Source organism: Henckelia pumila, chromosome 3 (assembly GCF_033568475.1).
Source record: "Henckelia pumila isolate YLH828 chromosome 3, ASM3356847v2, whole genome shotgun sequence".
NCBI lineage: Eukaryota > Viridiplantae > Streptophyta > Magnoliopsida > Lamiales > Gesneriaceae > Henckelia > Henckelia pumila.
Window position 1 is genome coordinate 189,042,617 of NC_133122.1, and position 12,587 is coordinate 189,055,203.

The following is a 12,587-nucleotide window of genomic DNA, read 5'->3' on the forward strand; positions in this document are numbered from 1 at the left end:
AAAAAAAAAGAAGAAGAAAAAGAAGCAGATGTTCAATGAATATAAGTTGCATCTTCTGGAAGAAAAGTCCTAGACTTGGAACATCCAAAAACAACGAAAACAAAGGCGGATTGTGGGAACACATCTATTTAATTTATTGAGCATCAATTTAGATGATTCTGTAACTTTTGAATGGAAAGCAGTCTCCGTATTTTTTAAAAAACACATCAGCTCAATAGACGAAGTTAATATACTAATAACTTGCAAAAAATATAACTGTCAATCACACAAATGATTGACGAAGTTAATATGATTTGTCTTTATTTCTCATGTTTTTATCTGATACAATAAGTTTGTACATTTTTTCACACATGCATAATGTTGTTCAATGGCAGTAGTGCAATGCCTCTCGATGATATGCATAGAAATTCTCCATCTCAAGGTCTATTTGTACAAGTTAGGATGTATGTCATATATTTTAGAATAATAAATTGTTTCTTGTTTTTTATTCAGTTATCTAAATTATATTAATTGAGCATTGGTTAGAAGTAACTCCTAAGAAATATATATTTTCCCGAAAGTTCTCCATCCCCAGGTATTTTTTTTGCAGGTTATGATGAATCTCATATGTTGTATAATAATTAGCTTCTTCTTGCTTTTTAGTCAATCTTCTCAACTATATAATTTTAGGAGCATATGCAGGAACTACCCCAGAAGCCAGTAATTCGGTTTCAAACTATTCAAAGCTGCAGATTGAAAAACGTTGTCAACAGATTCAGAATGAATTAGAGTCAAAGAATTAAAAAAATGGTGAATTTTGTTTTCATTATGCACAGAAATTCTCCATCTCAAGGTTTATTTGTACAAATAAGGATATATGTCATATATTTTAGAATAATAAATGGTTTCTTGTTTTTTATTTAATATTCTAAATTATATTAATTGAGCATTAATGGTAGGAAGTAACCCAGAAGAAATATATATTTTCCCGAAAATTTTCCATCCTTAGGTATATTTTTTTTGCAGGTTATGATGGATCTCATATGTTGTATAGTAATTAGTTGTTTCTTGCTTCTTAGTCAATCTTCTCTCAACTATATAATGTTTAGGAGCATATGCAGGAATTACCCCAGAAGCCAACAATTCGGTTTCAAACTATTCAAAGCTGCAGATTGAAAAACATCGTCAATAGATTCAGAATGCATTAGAGTCAAAGAAAGAAAAAAAAAACGGTGAATTTTGTTTTCATAAAAGTGTTCTTTTTATGTAACAAATAAACAAATAATAACAATATGTAAATTAGCATGCTCCACGGTTTCATTGTTTGAAAATTGTTAATATTTATTTCATTTCATTTTAATTTATTTTATAGTTATTGCATGATATTATATGTTCATAACTTGCATTTCAAGCTCGTGTTACTAACTTTGTAGACAGTGTTTTATTCACTGGGGATAATTTCTCACATATCGATTGTATGCAAACAAATTCAACGTCCCAAGGTATTAGATTAAGCTAATATTTTTTAAAAAATAATCACTTGCATCGTCGTCTAAATTTCATGTCTCAGTTATATTAAATGTATGCATTGTAGTAATGATCTTTATTAGTATGAGGTAAATTATGGAGCAAAAAAAACTCTTTGTGATTGTGTTTTTGGTTTATAAATATCATATTGAATTTAAAAGGTTAACCCTTATTACTAAAAACAATACCATTTAACGAACAAACCAATCATCAGTCAAAGCTTCCAACTGATAGCTCTATTTTTACTATATAAATTAAAATGAGTAGAATCATGGTTTTAAAAACAATAATTAATTTTAAATTGTGATAATAAATAAATTTCAATACAATTTTAAATTCATCTTTATCTAAATCTGAAATCTAACTTGTGCTCAAACGAAAATTATCAACTTAAGGTGTGTATAAAATTTTCATTCCATTATCATTCAAACAAATATTCGGCGCTGAAAGTTTGAATTCATTGTAAATAGAAAACAAATTCAGGAAATGCGATGAGATCAAATTATGGAAATTGTTGGATGACAATCCTTCTTTGAAAAAGGTACAAAAACAATGTCGGTTTCCTGAAATATATTTAAATAATATATATTACTTATAAATAGATTATATGATTTATGTACGTTCACATAAACATGTTAATATCATGCACATTAATGTTAGAAAATTAATTATTTTCATAGGAACATTATTACTGTTTTACATCTATGTGTGATGAGATTAAAAGCAAAGCCATGGTCTGAAACATGTTTCAATTGTTTCAAAGCAATCGTAAAGACAACGGAGGTAGTCAGTTGTATCGATTGAAAAACACATGCTGCTCAAATCATGCCAAGGTAATCATTTTCTTAGTTGTGGAATTGATGATAAAATTAAATTGTAACGAGGTAATCCTATTCAATTATTGTATTTATATTGAAATGTCTACTTACACTTTGATGCCAATTGAAACTCTATATTTTCCGATTAACAATGACGGTGAAAGACGACACATGGGCAAGGATTACATTATTTGAAGATACGGCTTTAGAGTATAAAGGTTGCTCAGTGAATAAATGCGTACATTGAGTTGCTCAACAAGGTGAACATGATTGCAAATTACAATTCTCAAGTTTTTATATTTACGAGTTACATGATATAAAACACATTAAAAATATATGATAACAAGATGAAGGAGAAGCACAAATCACAAATACTTTTAACCACCCAATCAAGGAAGAACATACATTTGTTTTCAAGATAGATAAAGAACTTCTTAAAAATAAAAAGTTTCTCTCTATTGTGGAGGAAGTATACCAAAAGCCGTTGCAAAAAATCTTCGAAGCTGAAACGCAGATAAAACAAAGGACACCGAAGAGAAGAGGGAAAACAGAAAAATTCACCAAAATCTACAAAAAAGATAAAAGATGTGCAACCACCAAAACAAGCAATGACTGAACTCATTGATATCGAAGATGATGAGAAACTTTCAGCGTTTACTCAAAGAAGAAGACATGTGATAACACAAAAAAATGCATCGGATGTCAAAGTTGTTAGGATGAAAAAAATAATATTTATATTATTTGTCATTCGTAAATGATATGACGTTCAAATTAAATTCATAATCTTATTATAATAAATTTTATTTTTATTTTTTCATTCTCATTTATTTTACTTCATATATATTTCCATACGTGTCTATTACTAGTTTATAAAATGATCGGATCCAAAATTTGGAGGTGTTAAATTCCATCCAATAAACTTGGGTTTTCTCCGACAAAATTAAATGGGATAAAAAAATTTAAGATTATATAAGAGACAAAAATCAATATAATAATAAATTTCCCATTTTATTTTATTTTATTTATGAGTGGAATCGGACGTAGTTGAAATAAATTATACCGAAACAGTAGGTTCGGAAGGATATTGTAATTAATTATAGGGGAATGGGGAGGGCTCGAAGTGGCAGAGCCTTGCGCAAAGTGATTCCGAATTTCTCGTCCATGTCCAGTTCTTGTTGGAGTAGTTTCCAATGGAAGGAATTGAGAAGGGAACCCAGCATCACAGGCACCATTCTTATAGCCAGCGGCAATCCAGGGCAGATCCTTCTACCTGCCCCAAATGGAATCAGCTCAAAATCCATTCCACGCACATCCATCTCCGAATCCTGCAGGAACCTCTCCGGATTGAATTCCAGGGGGTTCTTCCACGTATCCTCGTCCCTCCCAATGGCCCACGCGTTCACCAAAACCTGACAGTTTTTGGGCACACTGTATCCACCTACTTCCACGTCTTCCTCCACCTTGCGTGGAATCAGGAACGGCACCGGTGGATGGATTCGCAGCGTCTCTTTCACCATGCTTCTCAGATAAGGCAGCTTCTGGACGTCCTCTTCGCCGATTATTTTTCCTTTTCCCACGATTTCCTCCAGCTCCGATTTTGCTTTTTTCATGATTTCTGGGTTACGAATCGCCTCCGCCATTGCCCACTCTAGTGTGTTGGAAGTTGTGTCAGTTCCAGCTAGGAACAGGTCCTGGTTTATTTATTTATTTTTTTTTAAAAAAATAAATAAAATATATTCACGTACGAATTAATTCCTTAATAAATATTTATATATATTTGGTGGAATTATAGAAATTAAAAAATTAATTACCACGCACATGCGTTCCATGTGAGTTGTGTCCATTTCTTCTGGGTTTTCTTTACTGATGGCGAGAAGGACATCGATAACATCATCGGTTTCTTCGGATTTACCTTTTTCCAATCTTTCTGTGATCAAACCGTGAAAATTCTGGATCATCTTCCCAAAGTGATTAGTCATACGGCGACGTATGCCTTGAGGGTCCATTTTCTCCAACAAAGGGAAGTAATCCACCAGATTGGGCTTACCAGCTTCGGCCATGATGTTCCACACCAGATCCTTGAATTCCTTGCCGGAATCCGAAAAGGGGTCCGTCAAGTCCCTGGAGAAAATGATGTTGGATAAAAGATTCAGCGATGTTCTGAAGGCGGCAAGCCCCACATCTACCGCCTCACCACTCTCACTACCTTTCGCGCAGTAGGCAATTAGTTCCTGCACCTTTCGCCTCCTCACGTGCTGATTCGCATCCAGGCGGTTTCCCGAGAAGATGTTCGAGTTCAGAACTTTACGGAGGCTGCGCCACCTCGACGCCACCGGCAGCCACACCACCGAGTACTTGGGTTGGTCGCAGGCATGGACGGCGTTCGGAGGCCACCTGCTAGAAAAGGCAAGGTCCTGCTTCTGCAAAACTTGTTTAGCCATGGCGGCGGAGGAAACGACCACCGTGTTGATGAAGCCGAGGCGGAGGCACATCAAGGGGCCGTGAGTTTTGGCCAATTTGGCCAGGGATTGGTGCGGCTGGTCTCCGAGAAGGTGGAGATTCCCGATGATGGGAAGCGGCGTTGGCCCCGGAGGAAACCTTTTAACCCTGGTGGATAGTATTCGGTAGCCATGAAATAAGGTGAGAGCAGACAATAATGCCAAAACAATGGTGAGCAACTCCATTTCCGTACTCGAACGAATTAATAATAAGCTAGTTATATATATATATCTACTCCTTGGTTTCGATCTTATTAATATCTATTATCTATTATTTATTTATTTTTATTTTTAAACATATTTTTGTTGTAAAAAATAAAAATTTATGGTAAAAAGATAAAATGTCAGAAATTCAAAATATATCAAACCCCACACTTTATAAAATTTCTTCTCTCAATTGTGTTTTTCATAAAAAAAATAGAGAGAATTATTTATAGATCCTCATTTGAGATTAGTGCAAAATAAAATACATAATCACTTACATTATCACACACTAATATTCAAAATTTACAACTCTTATTTTCAACATTACTCTCCCTTATGATGATGATCGTGATATAATGACTATCTTCACTACGTGTTTTTATACTGCCTCGTTAAAAATCTTATTAAAAAAAACCTATTGGGATAAAAACCATAGTAAGGAAAAAAGAGTGCATCCACGTAAACTCTTCCTCATGTTAACACGAACGATTTTTTACATATTTCGTAGATTGCGCATCCCAATGTTGTATATATGTTTTCTTAATATTGTCGTAGGAAGTGCCTTTGTGAAGAGATCCGACGAGTTTTCACTTGATTGAATGTAACGAATATCAATATCTTTATTCTTTTCAAGCTCTTGGGTGAAGGCAAAAAAACTTAGGGGGATATGTTTGGTTCTGTCACTTTTGATGTATCATTCTTTCATTTGAGCAACATATGCAGCATTATCTTCGTATAGAGTCATAGGCTTCTTGTCTACTGATAATCCACACGAGGTTTGGATATGTTGGGTCATTGATTTAATTAGTCACACACATTCACGGCTTGCTTCATGTAATGCAATAATTTCGGTGTGATTTGATGAAGTTGTTACGAGTGTTTGTTTCTGTGAACGCCAAGAAATTGCAGTGCTTCCACGAGTAAATACATATCCGGTTTGGAAACGTGTCTTATGTGGATCAGATAAGTATCGAGCATCAGCATAACAAATTATACTTTGATTGGTATCTTTTGAGTATAAAAGTCTCAAATCTGTCGTTCTTCGTATATAACGGAATATATGTTTAATTTTGTTACAGTGCCTCTTTGTTGGATATGAGCTGAATCTTGCCAATAAATTTACAGCAAAAGATATATCAGGTCTAATACAATTTTCAATATACATATAGTGCACCAAAAGCACTTAGATATGGTACTTCTTGTCATGCCCCGGGCCCTGGTCCGCGCATGCGCGACTGCACAATGGGCTCCTATAACAACTACTTCATATTCGTTCCCACTTTACGAAAATGATTAACCCAAGTTGGTATAGAAGTCCATTATATCCCATTTTAAACTCATCAAATCAACGAAGATCCGTCCTTGGCTGCGTCTTATTCGCCTCAACTATCCGCCGACTAATCAATCCTTACGATAGCGTTTTCCATGGGACTTTTCCGCTCGGTGTTTCCTTTAAAATATCATTAAATTTCATTCAATATATATATAAATCAAACTAACAAATAATTTTAATTAGCTGTAATTATCCTTTATTGATCATAATTATATATATATAAATCAAACTAACAAATAATATGTTAATTTCTCATAATTCTAGGTTTGGTAGTGGCCAGTGGAATCCTACATTGAGGCCACGCTTCTAAAATATTTATGACGCCACCTCTAGAAGCACTGTTCAGGTAATTAATTAATGAAGTTGTCACCACCTAATTAATTAATATTACGGGAAAGCATGTACGTGTTGCGAATAAATGCTATAGAAACAATTGTGTGTGTTTTTTTAAACAAAAATTAAATGAAAGTTTATATTGATTTTAAAATTGAAATGATAACGAAAAAAATTAAATGTAAAAGAAAAATGTGTTATATATAATTGAATGGGAAGAGGGTAGTTTGGGAATTAAAAAAAGTTTCACGACTACTTCAGAGTTAGTTAGTTAGTTAGTAAATGATCGATGTTTAACTTTAACAAAGTCTACGCAAAAATTCACATGTTATGCTGCATTTAATAATAAAATAAAATGATATATTGGTATACTTGTAAGCACAATTTCCACCACACGATTAAAAGCGAGCCAAGAGTTGAACTCTTTTTCTTTAAGACAAATTTTGCCTCGCCTAGGTGCTAACGGGATTGTGCAAAGTGTCTCCCAAGATAGAACGCTTCCCAACTTTGAGTAGCAGCACTGCAGACTCAAAGAACTTCGAACAGAAGTGCTTTAAGAAAACTCAGACTCGATATGAGTATGCAAGAGAGAAGAAAGGAAATCTGAATGAGCGAGTTGGATTGAATGCAGGGGCCATCTATTTATAGATGTTGGACGGCTGCCTCGGACGGTTGCATCCCTTCGATGCATGCATGGCCGAAAAGTTGCAATGGTTCGGTCTGAAGAGATGCACTGGTTCGAGCCCAAAAGTCACGTCCGTTCACAAGGAAAGATGCACTGATTCGGATGAAGGGACACACTGTTTCGGCATGCACTGTTCTGACATGCAAAATAAATATTTAATTTATTTGTCTAAAAATTTAAACATGTGCCAAGCCAAGCCCAAGCCCAAGCCCAAGCCCGTGACCGTGACCGTGCCGAGCCGGTCGGCCGGTCAGACGGACGGCGGCGGCGGCGGCGCGCGCACGCGTGTGGCTAATGGTTCGAACCTAGCTTAGACTAGGTTCGCTCCCTTTAACAAACATGGGTATCCCTTGGGACCTCAACCCATTGTTCAAACTTGGGCATTATATATTTTCATCCTTTCCCTTATTTTACCAATGTGGGACAATGAGCATTTAACTCATTCACCACTTTCCAACATATTTTCCAACAATCCCCCACATGAATGTGATTTATGCGAATATGTATGCAGATGCTAAAACAGAGTTTCTTACGAAAAATTATTGCATGGGGAGAGGTAGCTTGCGGCTTTGAACCTTCCTTAGTGAAATACTATCGGATTTGCTAGGCTGCCTAGTGAACGTGATGTCTTGAACTATTCATCCGTTGATGTAAACCAAGACAACAGTATTCACACAATAATTTTTCTCACACTTTATTTGTTCTCATGGTTTTGTCCGTTTTGGCCCTGGACAACATCTTGGATTCTTAAGTGTTTCGTTGAAGCGGCCCGTCTTCACACTTAAATAGGTGACCTCCTAGTATATGAGTATCCTGTCATACCCTATTTCATAAAGAAATATAGGAATCATTAAAAGTTTTGTTAAAACTTAACCTCACTACTTGCACAGGTTGCACTTTTATCCTAGGAATGAGAATAGAACAAAGTTCTGAGTGCACGTGAACGTTCATAACTTGATTGTCCCATTGAACCAAGATCTTGGGATCTCCAATCTACAAGGTTGGGTTTCTGCTATGAATATTCTTTAATTTTGTAGGTTTTAATCCCATTCCTCTTGATAAGCAGTTAACTTGATCTCGTCCTAAACCTTTTGTCAACGGATCGGCTAAGTTATCTTTTGATTTTACATAATCAACTGCGATAACTCCATTTGAGATCAACTGCCTAATGGTATTATGTCTTTGACGTATGTGTCTTGACTTACCATTATACATACTACTTTGTGCCCTACCAATAGCCGCTTGACTATCGCAATGTATCATAATTGCTGGCACTGGTTTCATCCAACACGGAATATCCTCTAGGAAATTACGAAGCCATTTCGCTTCTTCTCCCGCTTTGTCTAGAGCTATGAATTCCGATTCCATAGTTGAACGAGCTATACACGTTTGTTTAGAGGATTTCCATGACACAGCTCCTCCACCGATGGTGAACACATATCCACTTGTGGACTTAGAGTCTTTTGTGTCGGATATCCAATTTGCATCACAGTATCCTTCTAGTACGGAAGGATATGTGCTATAATGTAATCCATAGTCCATTGAGTACTTTAAGTATTTAAACACTCTTTCTAATGCTTTCCAATGATCATGACTAGGATTACTTGTAAATCTACTCAATTTATTTATTGAGTATGCAATATCAGGACGAGTACAATTTGTAATATACATTAGACTCCCAATTATCCTTGCATATTGCTGTTGAGATACGGGTTCACCTCGATTTTTGGATAAATGTAAACTTAAATCCACTGGTGATCTTAACGGTGTGACGTCATATGCGTTGAATTTCCTAAGTACTTTCTCAATATAATGAGATGGTGTTAGGACAATTCCTTCAGGCACTTTTACAATCTTAATTCCTAAGATAACGTCTGCTTCTCCCATATCTTTCATATCAAAATGTTTTGTCAACATTTTCTTAGTTTTCATGATTATATCATGATTATTACCCATTATGAGCATGTCGTTTACATATAGACAAACAATTACATATGAGTCATGTGTGCCTTTTATATAAACACATTTATCACACTCATTAATCTTGAATCCATTTGACATCATTGTTTTGTCAAATTTTTCATGCCATTGTTTAGGAGCTTGTTTTAGCCCATACAACGATTTAATGAGTCGACACACTTTTCTTTCTTGACCGGGAGCAATGAATCCTTCAGGTTGTGCCATATATATTTCTTCCTCTAACTCACCATTTAAAAAGGCCGTTTTAACATCCATTTGATGTATTTCGAGATTATTTAAAGCAGCAATTGCTATAAGTACTCGAATAGATGTTATTCTTGTAACAGGTGAATATGTGTCGAAGAAATCCAACCCTTCTTTTTGTCTAAATCCTTTGGCCACTAACCTTGCTTTGTATTTTTCAACAGATCCATCAGCTTTGTATTTTCTTTTTAGGATCCATTTGCATCCTAAATGTTTGCTTCCCGGTGGGAGATCTACTAACTCCCAAGTATGATTTTGCATGATGGAATCTATTTCGCTTTTTATGGCCTCTTTCCAAAGTGGAGCATCAGGACTGGAAAGCGCTTCACTTAAAGTCCTTGGATCATTTTCTATAGCATAACTTAGAAAATCAGGACCAAAAGTTTTAGCTATCTTAGCTCTCTTACTACGCCTTGGTTCTTCGTTTTCATGAGTTTCCTCATTTGTAGATTCATGAGCTCGTTTAATAGAACTCGTTTCTTTCTCTTCCTTAGAAGGAAAGATGTTCTCAAAAAATGCAGCATTCCTTGATTCAATAATTGTATTTTCATGTATATCAGGAATCACTGACTTGTGCACTAGGAATCTATATGCACTACTGTTGTTTTCATATCCAATGAAGATGCAATCTACAGTCTTAGGTCCAATCTTCACTTGTTTTGGCTTTGGTATTTCTACTTTCGCCAAACACCCCCACACTTTCAAGTATTTGTATGAGGGCTTATGTCCTTTCCACAATTCGTAAGGAGTTTCATCCTTCTTTTTATGTGGAATTTTGTTAAGTATATGATTTGCCAAAAGTATTGCTTCCCCCCACAAGTTTTGGGGAAGTCCAGAACTTATTAGCATGACATTCATCATTTCTTTCAGAGTACGGTTTTTCCTTTCCGCAATGCCATTAGATTGTGGTGAATAAGGAGCAGTTGTTTGATGAATAATGCCAGATTCATTGCAAAATTCTTCAAACGGAGCAACATATTCACCTCCTCTATCCCTACGAATTTTCTTGATTTGTTTGCCTAATTGATTTTAGACTTCAGTCTTATAGGTCTTAAATGCTTCAAGAGCTTCATCTTTGCTTCTTAAAAGAAACACATAGCAGAATCTTGTGCAATCATCTATGAATGTAATAAAGTACTTTTTCCCACCTCTAGTTTGTACAAACTTTAAATCACAAACATCGGTGTGAATTAGTTCTAGAGGTATTGTACTTCTTTCCACTGTGTGAAAAGGTACTTTAGTTAATTTTGCTTCAACACATACTTCACATTTATAGTTTGAATCAATCTTAGTCCTTGGAATAAGATTTAGTTTTCCAAGTTTTCGCAAAGTGTTGAAGTTAACATGTCCTAATCTAGTATGCCATAAATTAGAACATTCAATCAAGTAATTCAAAGCATTAACTTTATTACTTTCAAGATCACAAAGTACAGTCATTACATTCATTTTGAACAGTCCCTTTTCTATATATCCTTTTCCTAGGAACTGTCCATTTTTCATGATTACAACTTTGCCGGCTTCAAACACTATTCTAAATCCGGCCTTGACCAGTCTAGACCCCGATACAAGATTCTTTCTTATGTCCGGAACATGGAGGACATCGATGAGAGTAAGCTCTTTTCCCGAAGTCATCTTGATCACCACTTTGCCTAATCCAACGATCTTAGAAGTCGCATTGTTACCCATATAGAGCTCTCGTCCACTTATAGAAGTATACTTCGAGAATAGATCCTTGTCAGCACAGACATGTCGTGTAGCTCCGGTGTCGATAAACCATTCTTTGGGATGATCAACCATGTTAGCCTCAAAGACTACTGCTGACAAATCTATCTCGGACAAATCAATAGGCACAGATTTGTGTAGGACCACATTTGCCCGGTATTGATTGTCCTTCTTCGGTAAGCGACAATCCTTGGCTTTGTGGTTCGACTTTCCAAAGTTCCAGCATGTTCCTGTCCACTTCTTATTTTTCCCTTGCATCGCATCTTTCCCAAACTTCTTCCTTTTCTTCATAGTATTCGGCTCTACCAAGTTTGCCTTTGCTTCCATCGGCATCTTACCAGCTTTGATCTCCGCTTTACGATTGTCTTCTTCAATTCGCAGTCTGACAATCAAGTCTTCGAGCCCCATTTCCTTGCGTTTGTGCTTCAAGTAATTCTTGAAATCCTTCCATAAAGGTGGCAATTTCTCGATTAATGCAGCCACTTGGAAGGACTCGCTGATCATCATCCCTTCAGCCATTATATCATGTAGGATGATTTGGAATTCTTGCACTTGGCTAATCACCGTCTTGGCATCAACCATTTTAAACTCGAGAAACTTACCGAATACGAACTTCTTCGTACCAGCATCCTCTGTCTTGTACTTTTTCTCTAAGGATTCCCACAGTTCCTTAGCAGTCTTGGTTGCAGAATATACACTATACAGCGTATTGTCCAACCCATTCAGTATGTAATTTCGGCACAAGAAGTCGCTGTGACACCATGCATCAAAGGCAGACCTTGTTTGTGTGTCAGCATCCGGTGCCGGAACAGCAACAGTTTCCTTCAAAAACCTTGCAAGATGAAGTGTTGTGAGGTAAAGCAACATCTTCTGCTGCCATGTTTTGAAGTCAGAACCGGAGAACTTCTCAGGTCTCTCGGCATGTGCATTAGAAGCAGCAGGGGCCGTGACAACAGCCGGTGGCGGCGTAACAGGGGGTGGTGGTAGGGGCGGCGTAACAGGAGGAGTTGGAACAGCAGCCATGATAAAAAATTTGTCTTAAACTTGTAAGCACAATTTCCACCATACGATCAAAAGCGAGCCAAGAGTTGAACTCTTTTTCTTTAAGACAAATTTTGCCCCGCCTAGGTGCTAACAGGATTGTGCAAAGTGTCTCCCAAGATAGAACGCTTCCCAACTTTGAGTAGCAGCACTGCAGACTCAAAGAACTTCGAACAGAAGTGCTTTAAGAAAACTCAGACTCGATATGAGTATGCAAGAGAGAA

The 12,587-nt window shown here is 36.3% G+C and overlaps 2 protein-coding genes across 2 annotated transcripts; both read right to left on the reverse strand.

Moving 5' to 3' along the window:
- Nucleotides 1-3,333: 3,333 nt before the first annotated feature.
- LOC140891644 (geraniol 8-hydroxylase-like) lies at nucleotides 3,334-5,017 on the reverse strand. The gene is made up of 2 exons (XM_073300238.1): nucleotides 4,136-5,017; nucleotides 3,334-4,015 (listed from the first exon to the last, which is right to left on the reverse strand). Exons 1-2 carry the CDS (start codon nucleotides 5,006-5,008, stop codon nucleotides 3,419-3,421), a joined length of 1,470 nt encoding a protein of 489 aa, XP_073156339.1. The 5' UTR covers nucleotides 5,009-5,017; the 3' UTR covers nucleotides 3,334-3,418.
- Nucleotides 5,018-8,370: 3,353 nt separating this feature from the next.
- LOC140890188 (uncharacterized) lies at nucleotides 8,371-12,345 on the reverse strand. The gene is made up of 3 exons (XM_073297946.1): nucleotides 11,013-12,345; nucleotides 9,842-10,274; nucleotides 8,371-8,896 (listed from the first exon to the last, which is right to left on the reverse strand). Exons 1-3 carry the CDS (start codon nucleotides 12,343-12,345, stop codon nucleotides 8,371-8,373), a joined length of 2,292 nt encoding a protein of 763 aa, XP_073154047.1.
- Nucleotides 12,346-12,587: the final 242 nt, after the last annotated feature.

What these genes read in the sequence shown, in the direction of transcription:
- LOC140890188 (XM_073297946.1), bottom strand. Translation starts at nt 12,345, where the DNA reads ATGGCTGCTGTTCCAACTCCTCCTGTTACGCCGCCCCTACCACCACCC. An exon ending in TGTACTTTGTGATCTTGAAA is followed by an intron (nt 10,275 to 11,012) that starts GTAATAAAGTTA and finishes TGGCGAAAGTAG; the next exon opens with AAATACCAAAGCCAAAACAA. An exon ending in ATGCAAAATCATACTTGGGA is followed by an intron (nt 8,897 to 9,841) that starts GTTAGTAGATCT and finishes ATTACATTATAG; the next exon opens with CACATATCCTTCCGTACTAG.
- LOC140891644 (XM_073300238.1), bottom strand. Translation starts at nt 5,008, where the DNA reads ATGGAGTTGCTCACCATTGTTTTGGCATTATTGTCTGCTCTCACCTTA. An exon ending in ACATGGAACGCATGTGCGTG is followed by an intron (nt 4,016 to 4,135) that starts GTAATTAATTTT and finishes TAAATAAACCAG; the next exon opens with GACCTGTTCCTAGCTGGAAC.